The sequence below is a fragment of the Rhinopithecus roxellana genome, chromosome 13 (assembly GCF_007565055.1).
Source record: "Rhinopithecus roxellana isolate Shanxi Qingling chromosome 13, ASM756505v1, whole genome shotgun sequence".
NCBI classification, from domain to species: Eukaryota; Metazoa; Chordata; class Mammalia; order Primates; family Cercopithecidae; genus Rhinopithecus; species Rhinopithecus roxellana.
The window spans coordinates 31,502,682-31,527,214 of NC_044561.1; the positions used below are offsets into that span (position 1 = coordinate 31,502,682).

A 24,533-nucleotide genomic window follows, 5' to 3' on the forward strand; every position below is an offset into this window, starting at 1 on the left:
ATAAGGTTAGTGTCTTTGTAAGAAAAGACATCAAAGAGTTGTTCTATCTCCCGTCATGTACACACAACGAGGCCATATGAGCACACAGTGAGATGATGTCTGCCTACAAGCTAAGAGAAGAGGCCCGGGACCTTGATCTTAGACTTCCTAGCCTCCAGAACTAGGAGAAAACAAATGTCTGTTGTTTAAGCCACCCAGTCTGTGGTATTTTGTTATGGCAGCCTGAGCTGACTAAGACAAAGAGTTTGACAGCCATCATCCCTTTCCCCACTACAAGCTTGGGGGAAAAAAAAAAAGCATAATTAGCCTATTTTTATCTCTGTGAAAGATTTTTTTCTTCTATTACTAGGAAAAGAGGAACCTAAAATCTGGCATTTATAGACACCTGCAGTCAAAATATTAATACATCCAAAATAGATACTGTAACTTTGCCTGCGGTTTCTAAAATAAGGTAGTTTAGGAATCTTATCTTAGGGCCCCAACTATGCCACATTCTAGTAGAGGAATCTTGTTCATTGGAAGGAAAACAACCTCTACCTAAACAACCAGAAATTATTAATACAGAATAGACACATTGGTCATGGCATAAAGACTGATATCAGCAAATGCTGCGACTGTCTCTATGAGCTCAGCCTCCATCTAGCTCTCTCATCTGAATCCAGACACGCCCTTCCACCTGAGAATTTGGAACAAAGGAAATGTACAGACTATCTGGACCAAGACACGAGCCCTGATACTGAGTCCACAAGAGATTCAATCACCTAGAGAAGATCCCCTTTGACTATCACCAGAAAAAGTGTCAGAATGACAACTGGAACCATCTACACCCACAAAACTTGAGGTCCACATTGGCATGACTTTACTATTCCAGTGTCCTCATCAACATAACTTTATTCCCAGAAACAATGGCCATAAAGATAAAAACTGCAAGTAACTTTATTGTTCATTCCAGAAACTTCCTGAAAAATCCATCATCTTTTAATAAAAAGCATCAAGTGACGGTTTACACACCAAGACTCTTTGAATCTTTGCCTCAAAATCTTTACCTTGTTGTGCTCACCAATCCCATATCATGATCCTTACACAAACCTACCCACGCCCCCGCATTGAAGGACCTGCTTTAACCAGACTTTTAAAACTCTTAAATATCCCAATTTTGTCCGTCACTGAGTTGCTACTAAGTCTCCGTCAAGGTAGTGTTCTCTATGACTGCAGTAAGAATAAACTCAGCTTTGTCTCATCAACATATTGTCCCAGTGATATTTTAGGGAGCCAGTATTCTGTAGGAGTCAGGAAATAATCATGGGTAACTAGAGGGTATCAGATGTCTTGCAGGAGGGAGCTAGAGATATGAACTTTCAGAAGGATGGGCAGGAAGAGTAAGCACCAAAATTGTGGAAGAGCAAGACGAGCCTCACTGAAGACAAGAATCTTCACGGGGATGAGCCCTCTGAGGAGGGCCACAGGAGAAACAGAGCCAAGAGACAGGAAGAAGTGGCTCTGCCCTGGTGTATCCACAAAGGGCATGCAGGCAAAGGCCCAAGCTAATCTGAGTCTTGGCCAAATGCCTTGTGATCCACCTGCAACACAAGAAGATGGAGGCCTGCAAAGAGCTTCTCCAAGACCATCTTCCTTTCACCTCCTGATCTCACCTGGGAAGCCGTCATGAAGCAGTTGCTCATCATTTCCAGTGTTCTGATGAGACATGGGTCTTCCTGCTTCACCCTCTCTTAATAGAATGGCAGAATATAAAACCACCAAGCTGTATTACCCAACTTGCATTGCAATCTCCAAGTTGCTTTGGTTTCAGTGTCATTCTTTTTGATGAGCAGAACAATGACCTCAAGGAGTTGGCACATTTGGCTAGTCTTCCTTTCGTCATCTATATGACTAACAAATTGTCTGATTCTTAAAAAGTGTCCTTGTATCTTCACCAGTTGAATCAGTCAGGACTTTACCTTGGCCATGCCTTGTCTCATGCGTGCTTGACAGAAGCTAAGTGGAGCTGTGGGACCAACATGGTAGTCCTAGGCCCAGTCTCACCTCAACCTCATCCCCACTCCATAGATAAAAGGCAGAAGACTGGGAGGGAGGTTTACAGGGAGATTAACAATAGTAACAATTATATTGAGAGGAGAGTATTGTTTAGTCTTACTCTTTTGGTTCCCCCCAATTCTCAGCCTCTCAATCCACTCCTTCTGACCCACATTGGAAGTTACCTTACTGGTAAGGGATTAACATGGGGCTACCTTTCTTGATCACATGGAGTTAAATCATTTAAAGTCTCTCCTCTGAATTCAGTGCAAAGCAGCAATGATGCATAGCATGCCTGTGCTTTCACCCTAAGCCACGTTCTCCATAGTCCAGCGAGACTCTGAATTCCAGCCTCCTGACCCCTCTAACTATTTTCTTGGTTGTTTCCAAGATCAGAAAAGGAATAAGGGTATAAATTATTGTGCTCTCTTAAACCCAAATAAATTTGATTAAAAGAGAAAAAAATTAAATTTATAAAGGAATATTAAAAGATTTTAACAACAACAAAAAAATCCTGAAGCAAAATAATGAGCCAACACAAAATGAGTCATAGACTCCAAAGCCAAACAAAAGAATTAAAATTCAACAGAAAAATATTGAAACATAAGATGATATAGTAACATGAAGTAAACAATACAAATGGAGGAAGAAAAAGAAAAGTCAGGAGGTTAAGGATTTAATGGGAGTTGAGAAAATTAAATAATAATACAAAAAAAATCAAAACACACAGCCAAGCCAAAAACGTTAAACAATTCTGATGTACAGGGGTGAAAACTTTAAGGCAAACAAATACAAAATGAAAAAAAAAAAGAAACAAAGTAACTAGAAACAAACAGTGAACTGAGTCCTTATCAGAATCCTAAGATGGCTCAGACGTCCCCAACCCCCAATCCTCATGGCTTTTAGCTCTCCTGGAGGCTGGAAGCCATGTTTTCAGTCGGCACCTAACATGAGGATCTCAGGCTTTTGAATCAATATAACTGAAACCTGCAGTCTCCTTGGCCTTTTGCAAACTGTGGAGGAAAAATCCTCTCAATTGCTTTGTGTTGTTCTCTGGTTTTACTTCATATACGTCTGGATGGGAAGAATAGAGACCATGCCTCCCATGTCTTAATCTGTTTGGGGTGGTATAACAAAATACCACAAACTGGGTGGCTTAGAAACAACAGAAATGTGTTACTCACAGTTCTGGAGGCTGGAAGGTCCAAGATCAAGGTGCTAGCAGATACAGAGACTGGTGAGGGCCTGCTTCCCGGTTCATAGATAGCACCTTCTAGCTGTGTCATCACATGGTGGAAAGGCAAATTAAGCTCCCTTGGGCATCTTTCATAAGGGCACTAATCTTTTATAAGGGTGGAGACCTAATGAACTAATCATCTCCCAAAAGGCCCTATGTAATACCATCATTTCGGGGCTTAGGATTTTAACATACGAATTTTGGAGGGACACAAACATTGAGACCACAGCACCTCAATTTTTCGATCTCCTCTTCTGGATACCCATTTGGTCACCCAGTAGTTCATTTGACGACTATTTATTGAATCCTTACTCCGTGCATTGTCCAATTACACTATAAGTGCTGGTGATTCAGCATCTACCTGCTGGTGGAGAAAGATGACAAGTAATTCTGTCATTACAACTGTGGTAAGTGCTATGAAGGAGAAACACAGAAGCTATGAGACTGACAAACAGGGAATGTCTTGGGAGTCATCAAAGACTTTCTAATGAAATTGTCTGCATACTGAGGTAGAATTAACTCAGCCAAAAGGGAATAGAAGAGCATTTTAGGTAGGAAGAACAGCAGAGGTAAAGACCCTGAGGCAGAAGTGGTAAAGCAGACAGCATGAACTATTCCAGGTACTGGGGCCAGAATACAGGACATTAATGCCAAAATGGAGAAGATACCAGTGAGATAAACAAGGACCAGAACCCAGGCCTCGAAGTCACTTTAAATATTTGTGTTTCTTTTCTGGGCAAGGAATATTTGACCTTTTGGACTCAGCGAATATTTGGCCCTTGTTTTGACTCTATCATTATGAATGCAGTTTAACCCAAATTATATAAAGTTTCTAATTTTCATCTAGAAAGTATTCTTAGCAATTAAGTCCATTTCATTCATTGATAAATTACCATACAGATTTAAATTGATTTTAATTCTTCCCATTTCCTATTTGTTAAAATTAAAGATCAATTTTTTATTATAAATTTTCTTTTTTTTTTTTTTTTTTTGAGACGGAGTCTCGCTCTGTCGCCCGGGCTGGAGTGCAGTGGCCGGTTCTCAGCTCACTGCAAGCTCCGCCTCCCGGGTTTATGCCATTCTCCTGCCTCAGCCTCCGAGTAGCTGGGACTACAGGCGCCCGCCACCTCGCCAGGCTAGTTTTTTTGTATTTTTTAGTAGAGACGGGGTTTCACCGTGTTAGCCAGGATGGTCTCGATCTCCTGACCTCGTGATCCGCCCGTCTCGGCCTCCCAAAGTGCTGGGATTACAGGCTTGAGCCACCGCGCCCGGCCTTATTATAAATTTTTAACAAAAATTTGATCCATCAATGGTTTTTTCCTCAAGTTCTATTTTCCATGGTCTAGTTATACGTTTTCTCAAGATTTGATTCCTCCATTTTTAATTAATAAAATTAATCAGGTGTCATTTTAGCTCCTTTCAGGTTTATTTTGTGTTAGCTATTTTTATAAGCAACATTATCTCTGAGTCAGAGGAATGTGCTTTTGTTTACTTCCTAGCTAATCGAGGGAAAAATCTTGGATCGTTCTGTTGTTCGGGCCTGATCATTGTAGTAGTTCTCTAATGTACCAGTCTCAGAACACCTTTAGACTATTAAAAAGTATTGACTTCCCCAAAGGCCTTTTGTTTATGTGGGTTATAGGTATCAATATTTGCTGTATGAGAAATTAAAACTGATAAATTTGTAAACATTATTTAAAAAATAACAATAACCCTATCACACAATAATATGTATGATTTTATTAAAACTATCCCTATTTTCCAAGAATGAAAAGGGTGGCTGTATTAGTCCGTTCTCTAATCGCCATAAAGAACTACTTGAGAGTGGGTAATTTATAAAGAAAAGAGGTTTAATTGGCTCACAGTTCCACAGGCGATACAGGAAGCATGGCTGGGGAAACCTCGGGAAGCTTACAATCAAGGTGGAAGGTGAAGGGGAAGCAAGAAAGTCCTACAAGGCTGGAGGAGGAGGAAGAGACAGAGTAGGGAGGTGCCACACACTTTTAAACAACCAGGTCTCATGAGAACTCACTCACTATCACAACAGCAGCAAGGGGGACGTTCGCCCGCTTAATCAAATCACCTCCCACCAGGCCACACCTCCAACACTGGGGATTATAATTCCACATCGTATTTGGGCAGGAACACAAATCCAAACCATATCAGTGGCATTTACATTTTTGCAAAAAAGATTTTTTTTTGAGACAGGGCCTCACTCTGTTGCCCAGGCTGGAGTGCAGTGGCATGATCTCAGCTCACTGCAGCCTCAACCTCCCAGGCTCAAGCAGATCCTCCCACCTTAGCCTCCTGAGCAGCTGAGACTACAGATGCATGCCACCAAGCCAAAGGGATTTATATTTATCTATAAATTTATATATAAATCAGATAAATATGTATTTATAGCTGATCTTAAAAGAGTAAAAGGGATTCATATTCCCAGGAAGAAGTAGAAAAGAGGAATATACATAGTGGTTTAGAACCGGCATTTTGCAATCAGTCTGATCTGGGTAGGAATTCTAGCTGTAATATTTACTAGCTCTGTGATCTTGGGAAAATTATTTCCCGTTTGTGAACTTCAGTTTCCCTTCTATAAAATGGAAACAATACCATTACAAATCAAATGGTATTGTCTCCATTTTGTAGAAGGAAAACGAAATGGTATTTTAATCGACAATTCATTAATTTTTAAGATTGACCATTAACAGATACTCCATGGAAAGCGGATCATACAGAACCTGGCGCATGTAAAGCAGATCACACAGAACCTGGCACACGTGAGCATTTGATGTGTGCTACGCTACCCTTGGTGACGACTTCAATTATCATGCGCATTCCCAGCGCTTCCTATGGTGCCCAACACACAGCGCACGCCCAAAGGCAATTTTAGGGGATGGGGCAGATGCTCGGCCTCGGAAAAAAAAAAAACAAAACACACCTGCCCTGATGTTGGTGGCTGGGTCTGGAAGATTACGTGGAAATTAAGCTAAGGATATGTGGTTTCCAGATCAAAAACCGCAAAAATCTATCACCCCGACTACTGGGTCCGATCAGAGAGCACAGACTGGAACAAGCGCCCACGGTCTGGGCCGTCTGCGCGTGCGTGAGCCAGAAACCCGAGGCGCTCCCTGGGCCCGCCCTATCGATCGACCCGATCAGGGATCGTCAGCTTGGTTCTGGTCACAGAAGTTGCTCTTCTCGCGATGCTGCACATCTGGCGGCGGGGAAAGGGCGGGCTAACTGGAGAGCTAAGAAGAACGAGACACGGCCGCACGCTGCTTTCCCAGAAGGCTGTGCGTGCTCCTTGCTTCCTCCGCTTTCTTCCGAGCGGTCGCGTGAACGGCTTCCTGCAGCCTGGCCATGGCGCTTCACGTTCCCAAGGCTCCGGGCTTTGCCCAGATGCTCAAGGAGGGAGCGAAAGTAAGGGCTGAAGGAAAGGAATGAGGTGGGAGAGTCAGCATAGGGCTGCGGCGGCCGCGGCGAAGTAGGAGGGCCTACTAACAGGCTGAGCGTGCTGCTCTGGCACAGCGGCCGGGGGAAGAGAAGATTCCAGAAGGGGAGGTGATCTTGGAAGGACTCGGCCTTCCAAGTGCCCCGGGGCTTGCAGGCACTTCTCTTCTTCCGCGACCGGGAGGAAGGCTGAGGGGTCGGCGGCACGATCGACATTGTACACCTTGAAGGTGGACGGACGTGAAGCCGCGCTTGCGTTTTGTCTCCATCCATAAATGGGGCTAAGGCCCGTCACGCTTAAAAAGGGTTGTGAGGGTGAAATTGAGTAACGTAGATGAAATTGTCTTGGGAACTGCGACGCCGATTGCTCGCGAGTTACAGGATGGGGAAGAAGGAGAACTAGGCGATCCAGAGAAGAGTGTGTGGGAAAAAGGGCCGGGTCTTGTTTGCTTCCTTCCCAGTGAGAAACAGGGCTTTCAGCTTGGTTGACAGAAGCCATGCGTTGTAGCCAAATGAGTTGCAGTCCCAACTTATGTTAGCTGGCTTAATCTAAAACCTAACTCTCTTGGGTTTTATTTTCTTCACCTTTAAATTACGGAGATTGGACCAAGAGGGTGGTGTCTTTGAGTTCTGACCATGTAATCTGCAGGATAAGTGATACAGATGACACTGATTTGTTTAATGGCCTTGTTTTGAACGTTATTTCAGTAGCATAGTTTTAAAAAATATCTTACTGCTCTGTTGATAAATTTGTCTCTTGTGCTATTCAAATTGCGTTCCTCTGTATGTCCTCCAGATTTTGTTAATTCAAGAAATAGATCAGTGTGGTTGAATTTAAGGTTATGCGAGGTACGGGGAGCATTAACAGTTTAATAGAACTAGGTTCATGTTTGTAGAATGCACTTTTCAAATAATGTCAGTATAGTAAGTAAATGTCAGGGTTTAATGTAAATGTTGGTGGAATCATCTTTTGAAAATAATATGGGCTGATTTCCTTAAAGAAATCAGGCTGAGATATTAGCTTCCAATTTGGGTTTTTTTCACTAATACAGTTTTGGAAAACTCGTGTATCACAAAACATTATTTGTATTTCCAATGCTAGTAGATTTTTACAGGACACTGAGCTATTTCATTCAATAAATAGGTACTGAAGGAACTGCAGTGAAAGACACAAGTCCCACTTCTCGTAGAGTTTATGTGCTTCTAAGGCAGATATAACGATTAAATAAAAGAAGAATTCCAAATAATGATGAAAGAAACTGTACTATAGTAGAGGATGACAGGAGGTAAAAATGTCTCTAAAAGAAGGATCAGGAATAGACAGAACACTTAGATATTTAGGGAAGAACTCTTAGCTCAGTGCTTAGTGAGAGAAGCCCCTGAGCCTGGGCTGTTTCCCCCCACCTCTTATTTAGGTGTACTTAACTAGTACAAAGACCCTGAGGAAGGAATGATTTGAACCTGTTTTTTTCTTCTTCTTCTTTCAAACAAACAAAAGGTTATAGGGCTGAAGCTTACCAAAGAAAAGAAGAATGGTAAATTCAGAGGAGGAGCTATGCAAGGAGACACGGGCCAGGATATGTAGGGCTTTGTTTCCCTGAAGAGGGATTTGCATTTTATCCTAAGCGGGATAGGAAACTATTGAAGGGTTTTTTTGTTGTTGTTTGTTTTTGTTTTTTTGTGTTTTTTTTGAGAGGAGGTCTAGTTCTGTCGCCCAGGCTGGGATGCAGTGGCGTGATCTCCAACCTCCGCCTGCCGGGTTCACGCGATTCTCCTGCCTCAGCCTCCGGAGTAGCTGGGATTACAGGCGCACCCCCGGCTAATTTTTTGTGTATTTTTAGTAGAGACAAGGGTTCACTATGTTGGCCAGCCTGGTCTCAAACTCCTGACCTCGTGATCCGCTCGCCTAGGCTTCCCAAAGTGCTGGGATTACAGGCGTGAGCCACCGCGCCCGGCCTTGAAGGTCTTAAGTATCGGAATGATGGGATCTGATCAGATGGTAGTTTCTCACAGAATGGGGAGTGAGGGGAAGAAGCAAGAGTGTAAGCCAGGAGTTCAGACTTAAGTGTTATTGCTGTCATACAGTTCTTATTGCTGAAGATGCTTTTAGAGTAGTGGCTGTTGGCAGGGGTAAAATACAAAAAAACTTAGCCTGGTGTGGTGGCGCGCGCCTCTAGTCCCAGCTTCTCAGGAGGCTGAGCCTCCAGAATTGCTTGAACCGGGAGGCCCAGGTTGCAGTGAGTTGAGATCGTGCCACCGCACTCCAGCCTGAGCAATAGAGACTCTCTCTCTCAAAAAAAATGTAATGGCTATTAACCTTGGTTTTGGATCACAAAATCATGGCTTGTATTGTAAAGCAGTACTGTGTAATGGAACTTTTCGCAGTGTTGGACATATGCTGTATCAGCCTGTCCAATGTGATATTCACTAGCCACATGTAGCTACTGGGCATTTGAACTGTGCGTGGCTCCTGCAATTGAGGAACTGAATTTTTAAATTTTAATTACTTGAAAATTTATTTTAATTGCTTTCACTAGTCCCATGTAGCTAGTGGCTACTGTATTGGGCAGCACAGCTCTAAAGAAATGTTCTCATGCACTGTAGATTAGTGAAATATATCTGAGGACCCAAGTAAACCTCAACTCTAGAAAGTCCAGTGTGGAATTTGTGAGAGTTTTTAGTACTGTGAACAGTTCACTTTTTCAATACGTATACATTGGGATAATGTTGCAATTCAAAAAAGTATTCAACAGTCTGTGTACTTCGGTCCCTAAACACTTCAGTGGCACATACTTAAAGAACTTCTGGCTTTACAAAAGCCTAGATTCTAACACAATGAGAAAAATATTCCACATTTCAACATTAGAAAATACCGATAAACTCTGGAAAGGTATTCAACTTGAAGTACCTCATTCCCATTCTCTAATTAGCCTTAGCATGGTTCCCTGTACTTTTCACTACTTTTAATAAAAAAATTATAAGTCTTACGATTTGATGTGTAAGTCGGTATCTGCAGTCCCCCAAAATGTTGTACTTTTATTCATTCAGCTAGAGAGGAAATGTATGCATCATTTATGAATATCAAATGCTGTGTTTTACATAAGTCTTGTCTGATTGTCTCAACAATCCTATGAAGTAGGTACTATTATAATTACCTCATTTTATAATGAAGAAATATTAAGAAAATTGCCCAAATTAAAAAAGAGCCAGAAAGCTGATTTGTAACCAGCCCTCTTGTGCCGAATACCTCAGCTAAGCTCCCTCTTTATTAGAAGCAAGATATAAGCAAAGATATCTTCTGTTTGAAAATTCTTGTTTCACTGTCCTGTCTAATTAGCGGGGTTTTTTGTTTTGTTTTTTTAACAGCACTTTTCAGGATTAGAAGAGGCTGTGTATAGAAATATACAAGCTTGCAAGGAGCTTGCCCAAACCACTCGTACAGCATATGGACCAAATGGTAATTTCTAAATTAATATTTGTAAAGATACAATAGTAGAATTTTGTGTACTACCTCTTCTTTCAAACTTGTTCTGAGGATGTTATAGTATGGCTTTGGAAGTTAATTTGATAGCTCAATTAATAGTTCAAGTTTTTAGTTATTTCTAATTTTCAATCAACTCACATCTCTAGAAAAATAGGGATCAATATATTACTTTTTATCCTGTTGAGAGGGTAGAAAAATTATCACACTTTGACTAGTAAGATAGTCCCTAATGTTCATTATGACAAACACTGAATATAAAAGTGACATAGTTTAAGGAAGAAAATTCCCTCCTTCTTGCCTTCTACCACCAATTAAATTTAATTGATACAGTTTCATGGAATAAACATACAACTAAATATACTAAATAGGTTATTTTGGCCTTTTTACATGTTAATATCTGTTGAGCACTTGTTGCATGACAATCATGTTGCAAACAGAAGACAGAAATTGGCAAAAATGTGAGATGTGGCATGTTACGTAGTAAATATTATAGGACATTAAAAAGGAAAGAAGGAATATGGGTCTGCGGTCAGAGAATGCCCATGGGGCTATAAGATAAACTTGAAGAATAGATAGTATGTGTTTTCTTACAAAGCTATTTTTTAAATGTACAAATTTATATTTTTTTACTAGATTTTCGTGGGTATTTGGGTAAGGATTTGATTAATAATGGCTTTTTCTTTTTTTAACTGTTACTTTTGAGGAATGAACAAAATGGTTATCAACCATTTGGAGAAGTTGTTTGTGACAAATGATGCGGCGACTATTTTAAGAGAACTAGAAGTAAGTTGTTTCTTTAAAAGTCAAGAAATATTTTGGTGACATCAAAATTAAGTAGACTTTAACTAGAAGAAATCTCTTACTTCAGATTGGATAAGGGACTATTTTTCCAACTTGAAAATTTATTATACAGGTTGTTCTAATTATAGAGAGTCCTCTTTAGATGGAACATTGTAACCACTGAAATCTTAAAAATTTCTTAAGTTATTGATTTGTGGAGGGATTGGTTGTGATACATTGCTAATTGCGATATGAAATTGATTACCATTATCTTCATTTGATAGAGTGACTCTGAAGTGAATTATTCCACAATGCAAAAACGTATACATAAAACAGTGGTTTTTTTTTTCTTTTTTTTTTTTTTGAGACGGAGTCTCGCTCTGTCACCCAGGCTGGAGTGCAGTGGTCAGATCTCAGCTCACTGCAGGCTCCGCCTCCCGGGTTCACGCCATTCTCCTGCCTCAGCCTCCCGAGTAGCTGGGACTACAGGCGCCGCCACCTCGCCCGGCTAGTTTTTTTTTTTTGTATTTTTAGTAGAGACGGGGTTTCACCGTGTTAGCCAGGATGGTCTCGATCTCCTGACCTCGTGATCCGCCCGTCTCGGCCTCCCAAAGTGCTGGGATTACAGGCTTGAGCCACCGCGCCCGGCCAACAGTGGTTTTTAAAAAGATCCAACCACTTGGTTTTATGAAAATAAAAACAGTCAGTTTATGGCATTCTACTTTGTTCAGCTCCAGTTTTGCTATTAGAGTCTATAAAATAGATACTGCCTGCCAGCAGGGTTGTAAGGAAGATCTGGCACCTGAACAGGCAGAGAGAGCCATTCCTCATTCCCGCCTTGTAATTAAAGGATAACATACTCAGCCTCAGGGAATTTTCCTGCAGCTTAGCCCTTGAAAGCACTAGAACTTAATCTTTTGTTTTAAGTGAAAGTATAGAAGAATCAGCATTTCTCTAACCGCTAAAAATATTTTTGGCTGGACGGGGTGGCTCATGCCTGTAATCCCACCACTTTGGGAGATCGAGGCAGGCAGATCGCCTGAGGTCAGGGGTTCTAGACTAGCCTGGCCAACATGGTGAAACCCCATCTCTACTAAAAATACAGAAAAAAAAATTAGCCGGGCGTGGTGGTGCACACCTGTAATTCCAGCTACTCAGGAGGCTGGGGCTGAAAAATCGCTTGAACCTGGGAGGCTGAGGTTGCAATGAGCCAGGATCATGCCACTGCACTCCAGTCTGGGCAACAGACCAAGACTCCAACTTAAAAAATATATATATATATATATATATATATAATTTTTTTTAAGTTAAAAGTTAAATTTTAACTCCACAAAACACTTGTGCAAGAATTTGTCATTGTGAATGTTAATGTTGCACACTGATGATCTCAGGAGTTAACATCAGGAGTTACTAAAGTATAGTGGTGATACTGTCAAAGTAATAAAATCACAGGGCTGACTTTTATAGTTTACTCCCTGCTTTCAGTTCTTACTCCTTGGCTTGTTTCTGTAAAGGTATCTAAAATTAAATCTTAAGAATAAAATCCACTTAAAATTATGTTACATTTTAAGAAAAATTTTATACTCCCCCCTTTCTTTAAATCACAAATGATAGCCCTTAGAACAAGAATATATGGTAAAATAGATACTGAGACTCATGACCAAGTTAAGTGGTATCTATTTTAGTTCTCCTGAAGGATTTTTAAAAAATATTTAGGTTTGGTGGTTGTAATTACTTTGTTTTTAATTTAGTGAGATATAATGATATGCTGAACCATATGTGTGGCACTGTATGTACAGGCCATCAAAAGAGGATGCACTTTGAAATTCTTATTTATAGTGATACATTTGTGCTGATTGGCATAAAGGGACTTGGATTTTTTCTTGTGACCACACTATAAGTAGCGTATAGCACTGTGATCAAATGGAGTTACCTAATCTACAGGAAAATTGGAGTCTATTTAAGAAATGGAAACGAACAATTTTATGCTGCTTTAAGAATCAGATGTTTAACTTGGTATTACCTTTTCTACTAGGTACAGCATCCTGCTGCAAAAATGATTGTAATGGCTTCTCATATGCAAGAGCAAGAAGTTGGAGATGGCACAAACTTTGTTCTGGTATTTGCTGGAGCTCTCCTGGAATTAGCTGAAGAACTTCTGAGGATTGGCCTGTCAGTTTCAGAGGCAAGTGTTCATTTATAACTTACTCCTACTTAATTTTTGCTTACATGTACACCTGCTTAAAACATAAACTAAAATCATTATTATAGTAGTAGCTAACATGTACTGAGCAGTTTCTCTGTACCAGCCATTATAGTACATATGCTTCACATGCAGTATCATTTTAGTCTCACGAAAACCCTATTAGTGAGGCCTTATAATCCCATTTTATCTATTTTTTCTTTTTTTTTTTTTCCACTTTATTTTAGATGAGAAAAGAGATTAAAATTAGAAAAATCTTGCCCAAGATCTCATAGCTAGTGAGTTAGGTAGAGTTAAGATTCAAATTTGGGCTGTCATCTAAGCCTCCATTCGTAACTAGTAGAGTCTACTATATGTATTATTCCAGAGTATATTCTTTGTCATTTTATATCAAAAATAAACTTCCATATGTATTCAGTTACTTAAGTAAGCTACTTTAAGTCATGTCAGAATAGGAAATGTTGTTGTTTATATTTTAGGTCATAGAAGGTTATGAAATAGCCTGCAGAAAAGCTCATGAGATTCTTCCTAATTTGGTATGTTGTTCTGCAAAAAACCTTCGAGATGTTGATGAAGTCTCATCTCTACTTCGTACCTCCATAATGAGTAAACAATATGGTAATGAAGTATTTCTGGCCAAGCTTATTGCTCAGGCATGCGGTAAGTAAATATCAGTAAATGAAAAGATCCAAAATAAAAATGTCTTTAACATGACTAGGTATTTTCTCTGTTGTCCCAAAATAATCTTTTGATATGTCTCATTTCTTAACAGTATCTATTTTTCCTGATTCCGGCCATTTCAATGTTGATAACATCAGAGTCTGTAAAATTCTGGTAAGTAGAAAATGCATTAATGCTACATATCTAGATCAGTTTTTTTTGTGGTGTTTTTGTTTTTTGTGCAAAAAAAAAAAAAAAAATTGTGTTCATCAAAACCTAAATGTTACTTCATGATTTTGGACACTTAGGACTTTTTTTGAGGCATTATTATTTTTTATTTATTTATTTTATTTTTTGAGATGGAGTCTTGCTCCTGTTGCCCAGGCTGGAGTGTAATGGCGCGATCTCGGCTTACCACAACCTCTGCCTCCCGGTTCAAGCGATTCTCCAGTCTCAGCCTCCCGAGTAGCTGGGATTACAGGCATGTGCCACCACACCTGGCTAATTTTGTATTTTTAGTAGAGATAGGGTTTCTCCATGTTGGTCAGGCTGGTCTCGAACTCCCAACCTCAGGTGATCCGCCCGCTTTGGCCTCCCAAAGTGCTGGGATTAACAGGCGTCAGCCACTGTGCCTGGCCTTCGAGGCATTATTTTATAACATTTTGATATTGCTAAGTTGTAATAATACTACTACCTATTTAAGTTTAAAAGGATATTGACATACTATCTCCTTATAAAGTCATTTTCTGTGATGTCTTGTGGGTTTAAGAACAATGTATAAACAAAATGCTAAATTTATTTATTCATTTATATATTTTGAGATAGTCTGTCTCTGTCGCCCAGGTTGGAGTGCAGTGCCACGACCTTGGCTCACTGCAACCTCCATCTCCCAGTTTCAAGCGATTCTCCTGCCTCAACCTCCCGAGTAGCTGGGATTATAGGTGTGCGTCACCAAGCCCAGCTAATTTTTGTGTTTTTTAGTAGAGGCAGGGTTTTCGCCATGTTGGCCTGGCTGGTCTCGAACTCCTAACCTCATGATCCGCCCACCTTGGCCTCCCAAAGTGCTGAGATTACGGGTGTGAGCCACCATGGGTGTGAGCCACCACGCCCAGCCCAAAATACTAATTTTTTTGTGTTCTTCATAATACTCTGAATTATAATAAGCTTAGAAGACAGTTTTGAGTGGGGTGGAAATTGCCCTATCCCTCTTCAATAATAGAATTCACACTTTAATGTTAGTATTGAAATATTATATTTTTGATAAAATGTGCTTGATAGAGTAAAACCTATCAGTGGAGTGGTTTTGGTTTTGCACATTTGGCATTCTGATTGTTAATGTGAATTTAGCTTAACATAAGTACATGTGCTTTCCCTGAAGATCCTCATGTGTTCCATGTTTGCTGTCTCCCTCCACGTACTGCCAGCTTTCCCCATTAAATTGTGACCTTGTGAGGACAGAATCTTTGCCTTGTTGTGTGTTGTATTCGCAGTACTGACAGCTGTGGCTGGTATATTGGCACCAAGTACTAGGTAACTGAATGGCTAAGAGCAGTTCTCTGCCTTTGGTTCTTCCCAGTACACTGAAGGACCTCTCCTCTCTAACAGTAGCTCATTCCCTCAGTGATTTCTGACTAGAGCAGAAGGGCGTGCTTTATGTCCACCACCCCACCCCTTATCCCAGGAGTCACTGTCTTGGTTTATGACTTTATTTTAGAGAGGGAGATTTTTGGTATATGGAGAATCAACAGTTTGACCGTAATGTTATTTTCATGAGATCGCTGATGGTTTTGGTATTCAATTCCTTAGGGCTCTGGTATCAGTTCCTCTTCAGTATTGCATGGCATGGTTTTTAAGAAGGAAACCGAAGGTGATGTAACATCTGTCAAAGATGCAAAAATAGCAGTGTACTCTTGTCCTTTTGATGGCACAATAACAGAAACTAAGGTATGTAGACTTCAAACCTTAAAAGTAATAATTGGGGTTGCACTTTCAGATTGTTTGAGTTAGCTCTTAAAGCAGTAAGTACTTCTTAAAAAACTGAACATTGCAGGATCTTACCTATTTTTTTATGCCAGATTTATGTTCTTTGAATATCTAATTCAACTACTGAACATTAAACTTGAAATACAAAGATGGTGGCCATATTATTTATAATCTGACACACAGCCCTTCTAGTACAGCTTATAAATTCAGCAAGTGAAAGAATATGAGAATGCGAGTACTTTGTGTGCTCTTCACAAAAATAAAATTGACATTCTCTAGCATCCTGAAACAAGATAATGTAATTTGAAAATGGTAGGTATGTTTCTAAAAATATATGTTAGAAAGTTTGAAGTTTGTGTTTACAGTCAATAGTGACTGACTTCATCTCTAGAATTCTTGAAATCCAAGTTGTTGACAGTTTTTAAATTTTGCAGCATGAGCTGGTTGTGGTCTTTGGTCCACATTTTATTTTATTTTATTTTATTTTATTTTTATTTTATTTTATTTTTTTTGAGACAGTGTCTTGCTTTGTCACCCAGGCTGGAGTGCATTGGTACGATCTCGGCTCACTGCAACCTCTGCCTCTTGGGTTCAAGTGATCTCTGGCTAATTTCTGTACTTTCAGTAGAGACAGTTTCACCATGTTGGCCAGACTGGTCTCCAACTCCTGACTGCAAATGATCCACCTACCTTGGCCTCGCCAAGTCCACATTTTAGAAAAAGTTTGAGAACCACAATGTTGTTTTGCTAATACTAGTTAACCTTTGTCAAAAGACAAATACCAGGACACCTATCTGACATATTTAAAATAAAAGTGCTTCTCAGCCGGGTACGGTGGCTCACGCCTATAATCCCAGCACAGGCTAAGGCAGGCAAATCACGAGGTCAGGAGATTGAGACCATCCTGGCCAACATGGTGAAACCCTGTCTCTACTAAAAATACAAAAATTAGCTAGGCGTGGTGGTGCTTGCCTGTAAGCCCAGCTACTTGTGAGGCTGAGGCAGGAGAATCGCTTGAACCAGGGAGTCAGAGGTTGCGGTGAGCCGAGATCCTGCCACTGCACACCAGCATGGCGACAGAGTGAGACTGTGTCTCAAAAATAAATAAATAACTAGAAGTACTTTTCCACCTAAGTACTTATCAAAAGCAGATGCATCTAGAAGGTTCTAGAAGCATTTAGTATTCTGCTGCTTCATAATATATGCACATTTATCTTTTTTTTTTTTTTTTTACCAAACCTTAAAATTATTTATTCAGTAAACTGTTATCTTACAACTTTGAACACCAATGTAGTGAAATGATTTTAAAGGGAATGTTTACTTGTTTTGCCAGGGAACAGTGTTGATAAAGACTGCTGAAGAACTGATGAATTTTAGTAAGGGAGAAGAAAATCTCATGGATGCACAAGTCAAAGCTATTGCTGATACTGGTGCAAATGTCGTAGTAACAGGTGGCAAAGTGGCAGACATGGCTCTTCATTATGCAAACAAATATAATATCATGTTAGTGAGGTAAGAGAAAGCCGAATTCTTTTTACCTATATCATAAATGTTTTTTTCGGTGGTGAAAACACTAAACAAAATAGACCACGACGACTGTTAATAAAGGGAAAGTATAGGTATTAGGTCAAATAGCAAAAGGACTTAGTTTGGGGAGGGGTCAGGAAACACCTCTGATAAAACATAAATTGACGCTGAGAGCTTGAAGAACCAATGACCAGATATCTGAAGAGGGAAAAGCATTCCAGGCAAAAGGAACAACTTGTCCAAGAGACTAGACACAAGCTTGGTGCGTTGCCTATCAGAGTGTGGAGTCAGGAAGATCCCTTTTAATCCATGAGCACATTTATGGTGCACACTAGACAACTTACCCGTTTCTACCTACCACCATCCCTAGTACCTAATAAAATGTGCAAAATAAATCACTCCTGTTCACAGAACATTGATTGCACAAAGTAAAGCAAAAATTTTCTATATGCTGTTGAGTTTTGTAAGGGTTTCCCTGGTGTTTTAGAACTATAAACCACTGGCATCCTAAAGTGACTTCCATTCTCGCAATTCTAGAACAATGCCATACAACACAGACTTAAGATGTGGTACTATTGGCCAGCTGGATTCACTCAGAGTCAGCAATCAGCTTCCTGGCCTCAGTGTTCATTGCAATCCAGATGTGTTCTGAGTTAAAATCCACTGTCAAAAGAATGTGACATGGGGGCTGGTATACAGGTTCCTCTTTAATTTGAAGTTTATATGCTATCTGAAATTAAAATCAAATGGATTAAAACTTTTATTAAGGTCTTTCTGTTTTTTAAAGGCTAAACTCAAAATGGGATCTCCGAAGACTCTGTAAAACAGTTGGTGCTACAGCTCTTCCTAGATTGGTATGTATTTTGGAAAACACTGAAAGATAGTTGAACATGATGGAATTTTTATTACAACAGTCACTTTCTTACAGACACCTCCTGTCCTTGAAGAAATGGGACATTGTGACAGTGTTTGCCTCTCAGAAGTTGGAGATACTCAGGTGGTGGTTTTTAAGCATGGTATGTAGGAATGGTAAAACATGTTTAAGTGCAGGGCTTTAGCTCTTGTATTTAATCACCAAATATATTTAATTTTTTGATAGAAAAGGAAGATGGCGCCATTTCTACCATAGTACTTCGAGGCTCTACAGACAATCTGATGGATGACATAGAAAGGGCAGTAGATGATGGTGTTAATACTTTCAAAGTTCTTACAAGGGTCAGTATTAGCAATAATCTTAGTAGTTTGTAAGGTCTGAGTACTTTGTATGTTCTTAAAAGTACAGTTGGCAGACTCATGCACATCACGAGTACTTCAGAATGAGTGGTTTATATGAAATGAAGCACCCGTTTTTGTTTTTACCTAAGACTTAAGTGTTCACTGCTATTGAATATGATAGTTTCCAAAAAGGATTGTACAGAGGAGTTAACAGCAACGCAGAGCTTTTACAAACATTGTTTATGGTAGTTTTCCATTGTAATGTACTTTGAGTTGCTAAAGCAGTTCTTAGTGCTATATCTGTGGATATGCAAAAATGATATGGTGCTATTCCCATTCTTCACTTTGGTCCTTTTCATATACCAGACACCGTGCACTAAGAAAATCTGCCCCACCCACTCACTTTTACCAAATTTGTAATATGTATTTGAGTAACAATGACTGATGAAAACTCCTGTTTGGTGGGGTACTGGAATGTGAAAAGATGAGAAAACTGCGAACTGCTTTTTAGTGAATTTTTGTGTGTGTGTTTTTTTTTTTTGGCGGGGGGACTACGTACAGGATAAACGTCTTGTACCTGGAGGTGGAGCAACAGAAATTGAATTAGCCAAACAGATCACATCATACGGAGAGGTACAGCTTTTTCTGTATAAATTGACTTTCTTTCCATTGCTTGAATAAAAGGCAATAATTAACACATTTTTGTTTTAGACATGTCCTGGACTTGAACAGTACGCTATTAAGAAGTTTGCTGAGGCATTTGAAGCTATTCCCCGTGCACTGGCAGAAAACTCTGGAGTTAAGGCCAATGAAGTAATCTCTAAACTTTATGCAGTACATCAAGAAGGAAATAAAAATGTTGGATTAGATATTGAGGTATTTGAAAAAACACTGAACTTAAATTGCTTTATTTGGGGAATACACAACCTAAAAATAGTGTGAGTTTAAAAGTATCAATGAGAAACAGTGTTCTGATTTGGGAGCAGATTATTTTCTTAGTTTTTACATAGTTTGTCTGATGGAAGAATGTTTCATTTTCCTTCTGTTTTATTGATAGCCTTCTGTTCTGTAGTGTGTAATCAGCCCAGTTCTGTAGCCATTGATTCAACCAACCACAGATTGAAATATTTGGAAAAACTAAACACATTTAAAAATACAGTATAACAACTATTTACACTGTCATATAATTAATCTGGAGATGATTTAAAGTATATACGAGGATGCGCATAGATTATATCCAAACACCATGCCATTTTATGTAATGGATTTGAGCATCCACGGATTTTGGCATCCTTGGGGGTCCTGGAACCAATCCTCACATACTAAAGGATGACTCTGTAAGGTAGTACTGTGCTTGGTTACTTTCCAGTACTATTTAAGGAGCTATGTGGGGCTTTTTGTTAGGTATAAACATTTTCACATAAGAGGATTTTAAATGAAAGGATGAAAATTGTGCTTTGACAGGCTGAAGTCCCTGCTGTAAAGGACATGTTGGAAGCTGGTATTCTAGATACTTACCTGGGAAAATATTGGGCTATCAAACTCGCTACTAATGCTGCAGTCACTGTACTTAGAGTGGATCAGGTGAGCAAAGTGAAATTTTGATCTTTAAAAATACTTATTTGCATATGGTTTAATAGTATATTTTCCCAGAACTAGAACATAGCATAGTTCTAATTCAAAGGATTCTTAGTCCTCACTCCTCACATATTAGACACTATGTGCCCCCCTCCGTTTTTTTTCTTCTATTATAAATTGTATTGAATATATTACAACTAATTTAAAATGGACATCTTTCTACTGAAAGAATCCTTTGCCATTTTAAGTTGGAATCAGTGGAACAAATGTAAGTTAAATATAACTTTCAAACCTTTTAGCCTTAGAACCCCTTTGTACAAATAATTTAGAGAGTAAATTTAATGTGTAATACTAACATGGAATTTGGAAGGACCATAAAGCCCTCAAGCAGACATTGCAGACCACCAACCTGAAGGAAAATGGAGTCTCTGGCTGTCTGCAGATAAGAGGACTGGGCATTGAAAATTTTTTCTGCTATGACAAATTATAGCTTGAGGTACTAAAAGATGTTAAAGGTGTTTAAAAATCATATTTCTACTTTTTTTTGAACTGTGGTAGACTGTTCTATATATAGAAGTAAACCTGAAATCATAATTATTTTTCCAAAAGGCATTTTCTGGCAAACTTAATACATTTCCCCACAAAATTTCAGAAGTAATTAATAAGCAATGACTATTTATAAGTACTTAATAGAAAATTTTAATTTGCTAGAGGGACAGTATAAATCAATTAGGTAAAAGTCATGTCATATTAAAGTTGGAGTAAGTCCTAAGTAGAAATGAGTGAAAAGATAATTCAACTTTTAAGTACAGTAAGGACCAGTTGGTTTTAATTATAACAAATTTATTGGAAGAACTATGATAGCAAGAGATAACCAAAAAGAACTGGATATTTGGTTTCAAGTCACTGGAAATAAGCAGAAACTAGATGTTTGGGTACCAGATTAACAGGGGTTTCTCTATCAGCTTATTAGGTGATTTTCAATGGAAGAGTATGTTTGAGTTTTTAAATAAATAGAGACCTAAGGAAATACTTATTCTAGAAATTAGAATGTGGCTAAGAATAAAAGGGGAAACCAAAAATAGCAGGGACTTAAGAAGCTAAGTAGACTGCAGCATAAGGTACGCAAAAATTGCAACTGAGTTAGGAACTGAATGTCAATTATTTCCAAGCAAGACAATAACCACCACCCTTGGTCACAAAGGCACTTGGAATTTTGGCTTTAAACTAGGAACTCTGCTTTATCTTATGGTAGGGGAAGTTGTTGGTTGATCTGTTCCCCTAGTCTTTGCACTCTGTGTAAAGTATGTATCTAAAGAACCCATCCAACTATACTAACCAGTTTGTGTATATAGTGTATAGTATAATGAACCTCAATTTGTATAGTATATATTCTAGAAAAGGAATTGCACATCAAGCTTTAAGCATTAGATAGTGTAGTACGGGCTGGATTAATCTTTGTTCGAATGTCTATTTCACTAGTTCTCAAAGTATGGTCCCAAAATAGCATCAACACCACCTGAGAACTTGTTAGAATGACAGATTCTCAGCCAGGTATGGTGGCTCACACCTGTAATCCCAGTTATGCAGGAGGCTGAGGTGGGAGGATCACTTGAGCCCGGGAGTAGAAGGCTGCAGTGAGCTATGATCAGATCATGGCACTCCAGCCTGGTTGACAGAGTGATACTCCATCTTTTAAAAAACTAAAAATAAATAAGAAATACAGATTCTCGGAGGCCGGGCGCGGTGGCTCACGCCTGTAATCCCAGCACTTTGGGAGGCCGAGGCAGTTGGATCACAAGGTCAGGAGATCGAGACCATCCTGGCTAACGTGGTGAAACCCCATCTCTACTGAAAAAACAAAAAATTAGCTGGGTGTGGTGGCAGATGCCTGTAGTCCCAGCTACTTGGGTGACTGAGGCAGGAGAATGGTGTGAACCTGGGAGGCAGAGCTTGCAGTGAGCATAGATGGCGCCACTGCACTCCAGCCTGGGCAACAGACTCAGACTCCGTCTCAAAAAAAAGAGAAGAAATACAGATTCTTGGATTTCACTCCAGACCCAGTGATATCAGAAATGTTGGAAGAAGCCTAGCAGTCTGTTTTAATGAGCACTCTGTCTGATTATGGTGCCCACTAAAATTTGTGAACTACTTGTTTTAGTTATTTTATTTATTTATTTATTTTTTATTATTTTGAGATGGAGTCTCGCTCTGTCGCCAGGCTGGAGTGCAGTGGCGTGATCTCAGTTCACTGCAACCTCCACTTCCCTGGTTCAACCGATTCTCCTGCCTCAGCCTCCCAAGTAGCTGGCACTACAGGCACATGCCACCACGCCCACTTAATTTTTTTTTGTAATTTTAGTAGAGATGGGGTTTCACCATGTTGGCCAGGATGGTCTCGATCTCTTGACCTCGTGATTCGCCCACCTCAGCTGCCCAAAGTGCTGGGATTACAGGTGTGAGCCACCACACCCGGCTTTCAGTTACTTTTTCAAATCAAGGTGCACTTAGGTTCTAAAATTACGCTTAATGCCTTTAATTCAATCTGAAATTACCCTCAATCAGTAACATGTTACTCTGAGAATTTCAGGTTTAGGTATCTTTGTTGTTGTTGTTTTTGTTGTTGTGATAAGGTCTTACTCTATCACCCAGGTTGGAGTACAGTGGCACAATCATAATAAGCTCCCCCACAACCTCAAAATCCTGAGTTCCAGTGATTCTCCTGCCTTAGCATCCTGAATAGCTGGGACTGTAGGCAGGTGCTGTCATGGTTGGCTGATTTTATGTGTGTATATATATATATTTTTTTTATATATATATTTTTTTTAGTTTTTGTAGACTGGGTCTCTTTGTTGCCGAGGCTGGTCTCAAACTCCTGGCCTCAAACCTTGGCCTCCTAAAGTGCTAGGATTACAGGCATGAGCCACTGTGCACAGCTTATGTTTGCAGATGGTAATTAAGATGTTTTCTGGCTGAGCACAGTGGCTCAGGCCTGTAATCCCAACACTTTGGGAGGCCGAGGTGGGTGGATCATGCAGGAGTTTGAGACCAGCCTGGCCAACATGGTGAAACCCCATCTGTTCTAAAAATAAAAAATTAGCCAGGCATGGTGGCAGGCACCTGTAAACTCAGTTACTTGGGAGGCTGAGGCAGAAGAATTGCTTGAACCCAGGAGGCAGAGGTTGCATTGAGGCAAGATTGCGCCACTGCACTCTCTAGCCTGGGCAACAGAGCAAGACTCTGTCTCAAAAAAAAAAAACTAAAACCCATTTTATTTTAGATAAAGTAAGGTGAGGTTTGTGGTGCTTTTTTTAAGTTGGGAACTAAGGGCTTAGATTTTTGTTTATGAAAACCGGATGCTTTGAATGTTTCTCATTTACAGGTTTTGGAAAATTTCAGTGTTAAACTTTGTATATATTTATGTATCAACTACTTTAGATTATAATGGCAAAGGTGGCAGGTGGACCTAAAGCTCCTAAACCACAAGGAAATTGGGACAGAGATGGTTGGCAAGACGAATCTCATATATAAATAGCAAATCAGGTGCCAAACTGACTGACCGACTTATACTAGTGATGCATGCACATATTTTCACTTTCAGCTTTTTCAGTTATTGAAGTGCATGTCTTGGAATGTTCACTAATCTGTGTGGATTTTGTTGCAGTTATCCACAAAAGCAGTAAACCTCATGCTGCTGAAAGTTTACAATTGAATTTCTAACAAGGGAGCTAGCAAACTGCTATAGTGTTTTATATGCAGTACATAATTATATCAAGAAGATTGCTTAATCTTAAATCATGCTAATAGAAGCATTCTTTTCATTCTAAAGGTTGAGTTTATAAGCATACTTTTGTGTGATTCTTTTTTATGCAGATCATCATGGCAAAACCAGCTGGTGGGCCCAAGCCTCCAAGTGGGAAGAAAGACTGGGATGATGACCAAAATGATTGAAGTTGGCTTAATTTTTACTGTAGGTGAAGGCTGTATTTGTAGTAGTACTCTAAGAATCGCCTGATGTTTTCTTATTCTCCTTAAATTAAGAGGTATTTTGTGTTTGTATTCTTGGCTGGATGTTATAATAAACATATTGTTACTGTCAAAGCCTTACTGTCTAATGACCACGGTTATTGGCTCTAAATGACTTGTGTTCCTCTCAACCTTGTTAATCACATCAGCTGTGGGACTTAAGGCAAGTCATTTATGTAAGTAGAGGCCTGTTACCCATGTGTATCTGGTCTACTGCCTGTGTGTGTAAATAAGTTATTGGAAAACAGCCATGCTCATACCATTACATATTGTCTGCAGTTGCTTTCTAACAAGGGAGTGGCAGAATTAAGTATTTTTAACAGAGACCAAATGGGCCTACAAAACCTAAAATATTTACT

At 39.6% G+C, this 24,533-nt stretch overlaps 1 protein-coding gene across 2 annotated transcripts; it reads left to right on the forward strand.

Moving 5' to 3' along the window:
• The first annotated feature begins 6,421 nt into the window (after positions 1 to 6,421).
• CCT8 (chaperonin containing TCP1 subunit 8) lies at positions 6,422 to 24,252 on the forward strand. Of its 2 annotated transcripts, XM_010364928.2 has the most exons (16): positions 6,422 to 6,688; positions 10,085 to 10,175; positions 10,906 to 10,985; positions 13,018 to 13,167; positions 13,665 to 13,845; positions 13,958 to 14,019; positions 15,652 to 15,789; positions 17,162 to 17,340; positions 18,143 to 18,209; positions 18,284 to 18,371; positions 18,455 to 18,570; positions 19,132 to 19,203; positions 19,282 to 19,446; positions 20,035 to 20,154; positions 23,587 to 23,691; positions 24,022 to 24,252. In XM_010364928.2, exons 1-15 carry the CDS (start codon positions 6,629 to 6,631, stop codon positions 23,677 to 23,679), a joined length of 1,662 nt encoding a protein of 553 aa, XP_010363230.1. In that variant the 5' UTR covers positions 6,422 to 6,628; the 3' UTR covers positions 23,680 to 23,691; positions 24,022 to 24,252. The 2 variants fall into 2 exon arrangements, with proteins under 2 accessions (XP_010363230.1, XP_010363231.1); XM_010364929.2 differs by lacking the exon at positions 23,587 to 23,691 and having other exon boundaries at positions 24,022 to 24,249.
• The last annotated feature ends 281 nt before the right edge of the window (positions 24,253 to 24,533 follow it).

What these genes read in the sequence shown, in the direction of transcription:
- CCT8 (XM_010364928.2), top strand. Translation starts at nt 6,629, where the DNA reads ATGGCGCTTCACGTTCCCAAGGCTCCGGGCTTTGCCCAGATGCTCAAG. An exon ending in CTATTTTAAGAGAACTAGAA is followed by an intron (nt 10,986 to 13,017) that starts GTAAGTTGTTTC and finishes CTTTTCTACTAG; the next exon opens with GTACAGCATCCTGCTGCAAA. An exon ending in CTACAGCTCTTCCTAGATTG is followed by an intron (nt 18,210 to 18,283) that starts GTATGTATTTTG and finishes ACTTTCTTACAG; the next exon opens with ACACCTCCTGTCCTTGAAGA.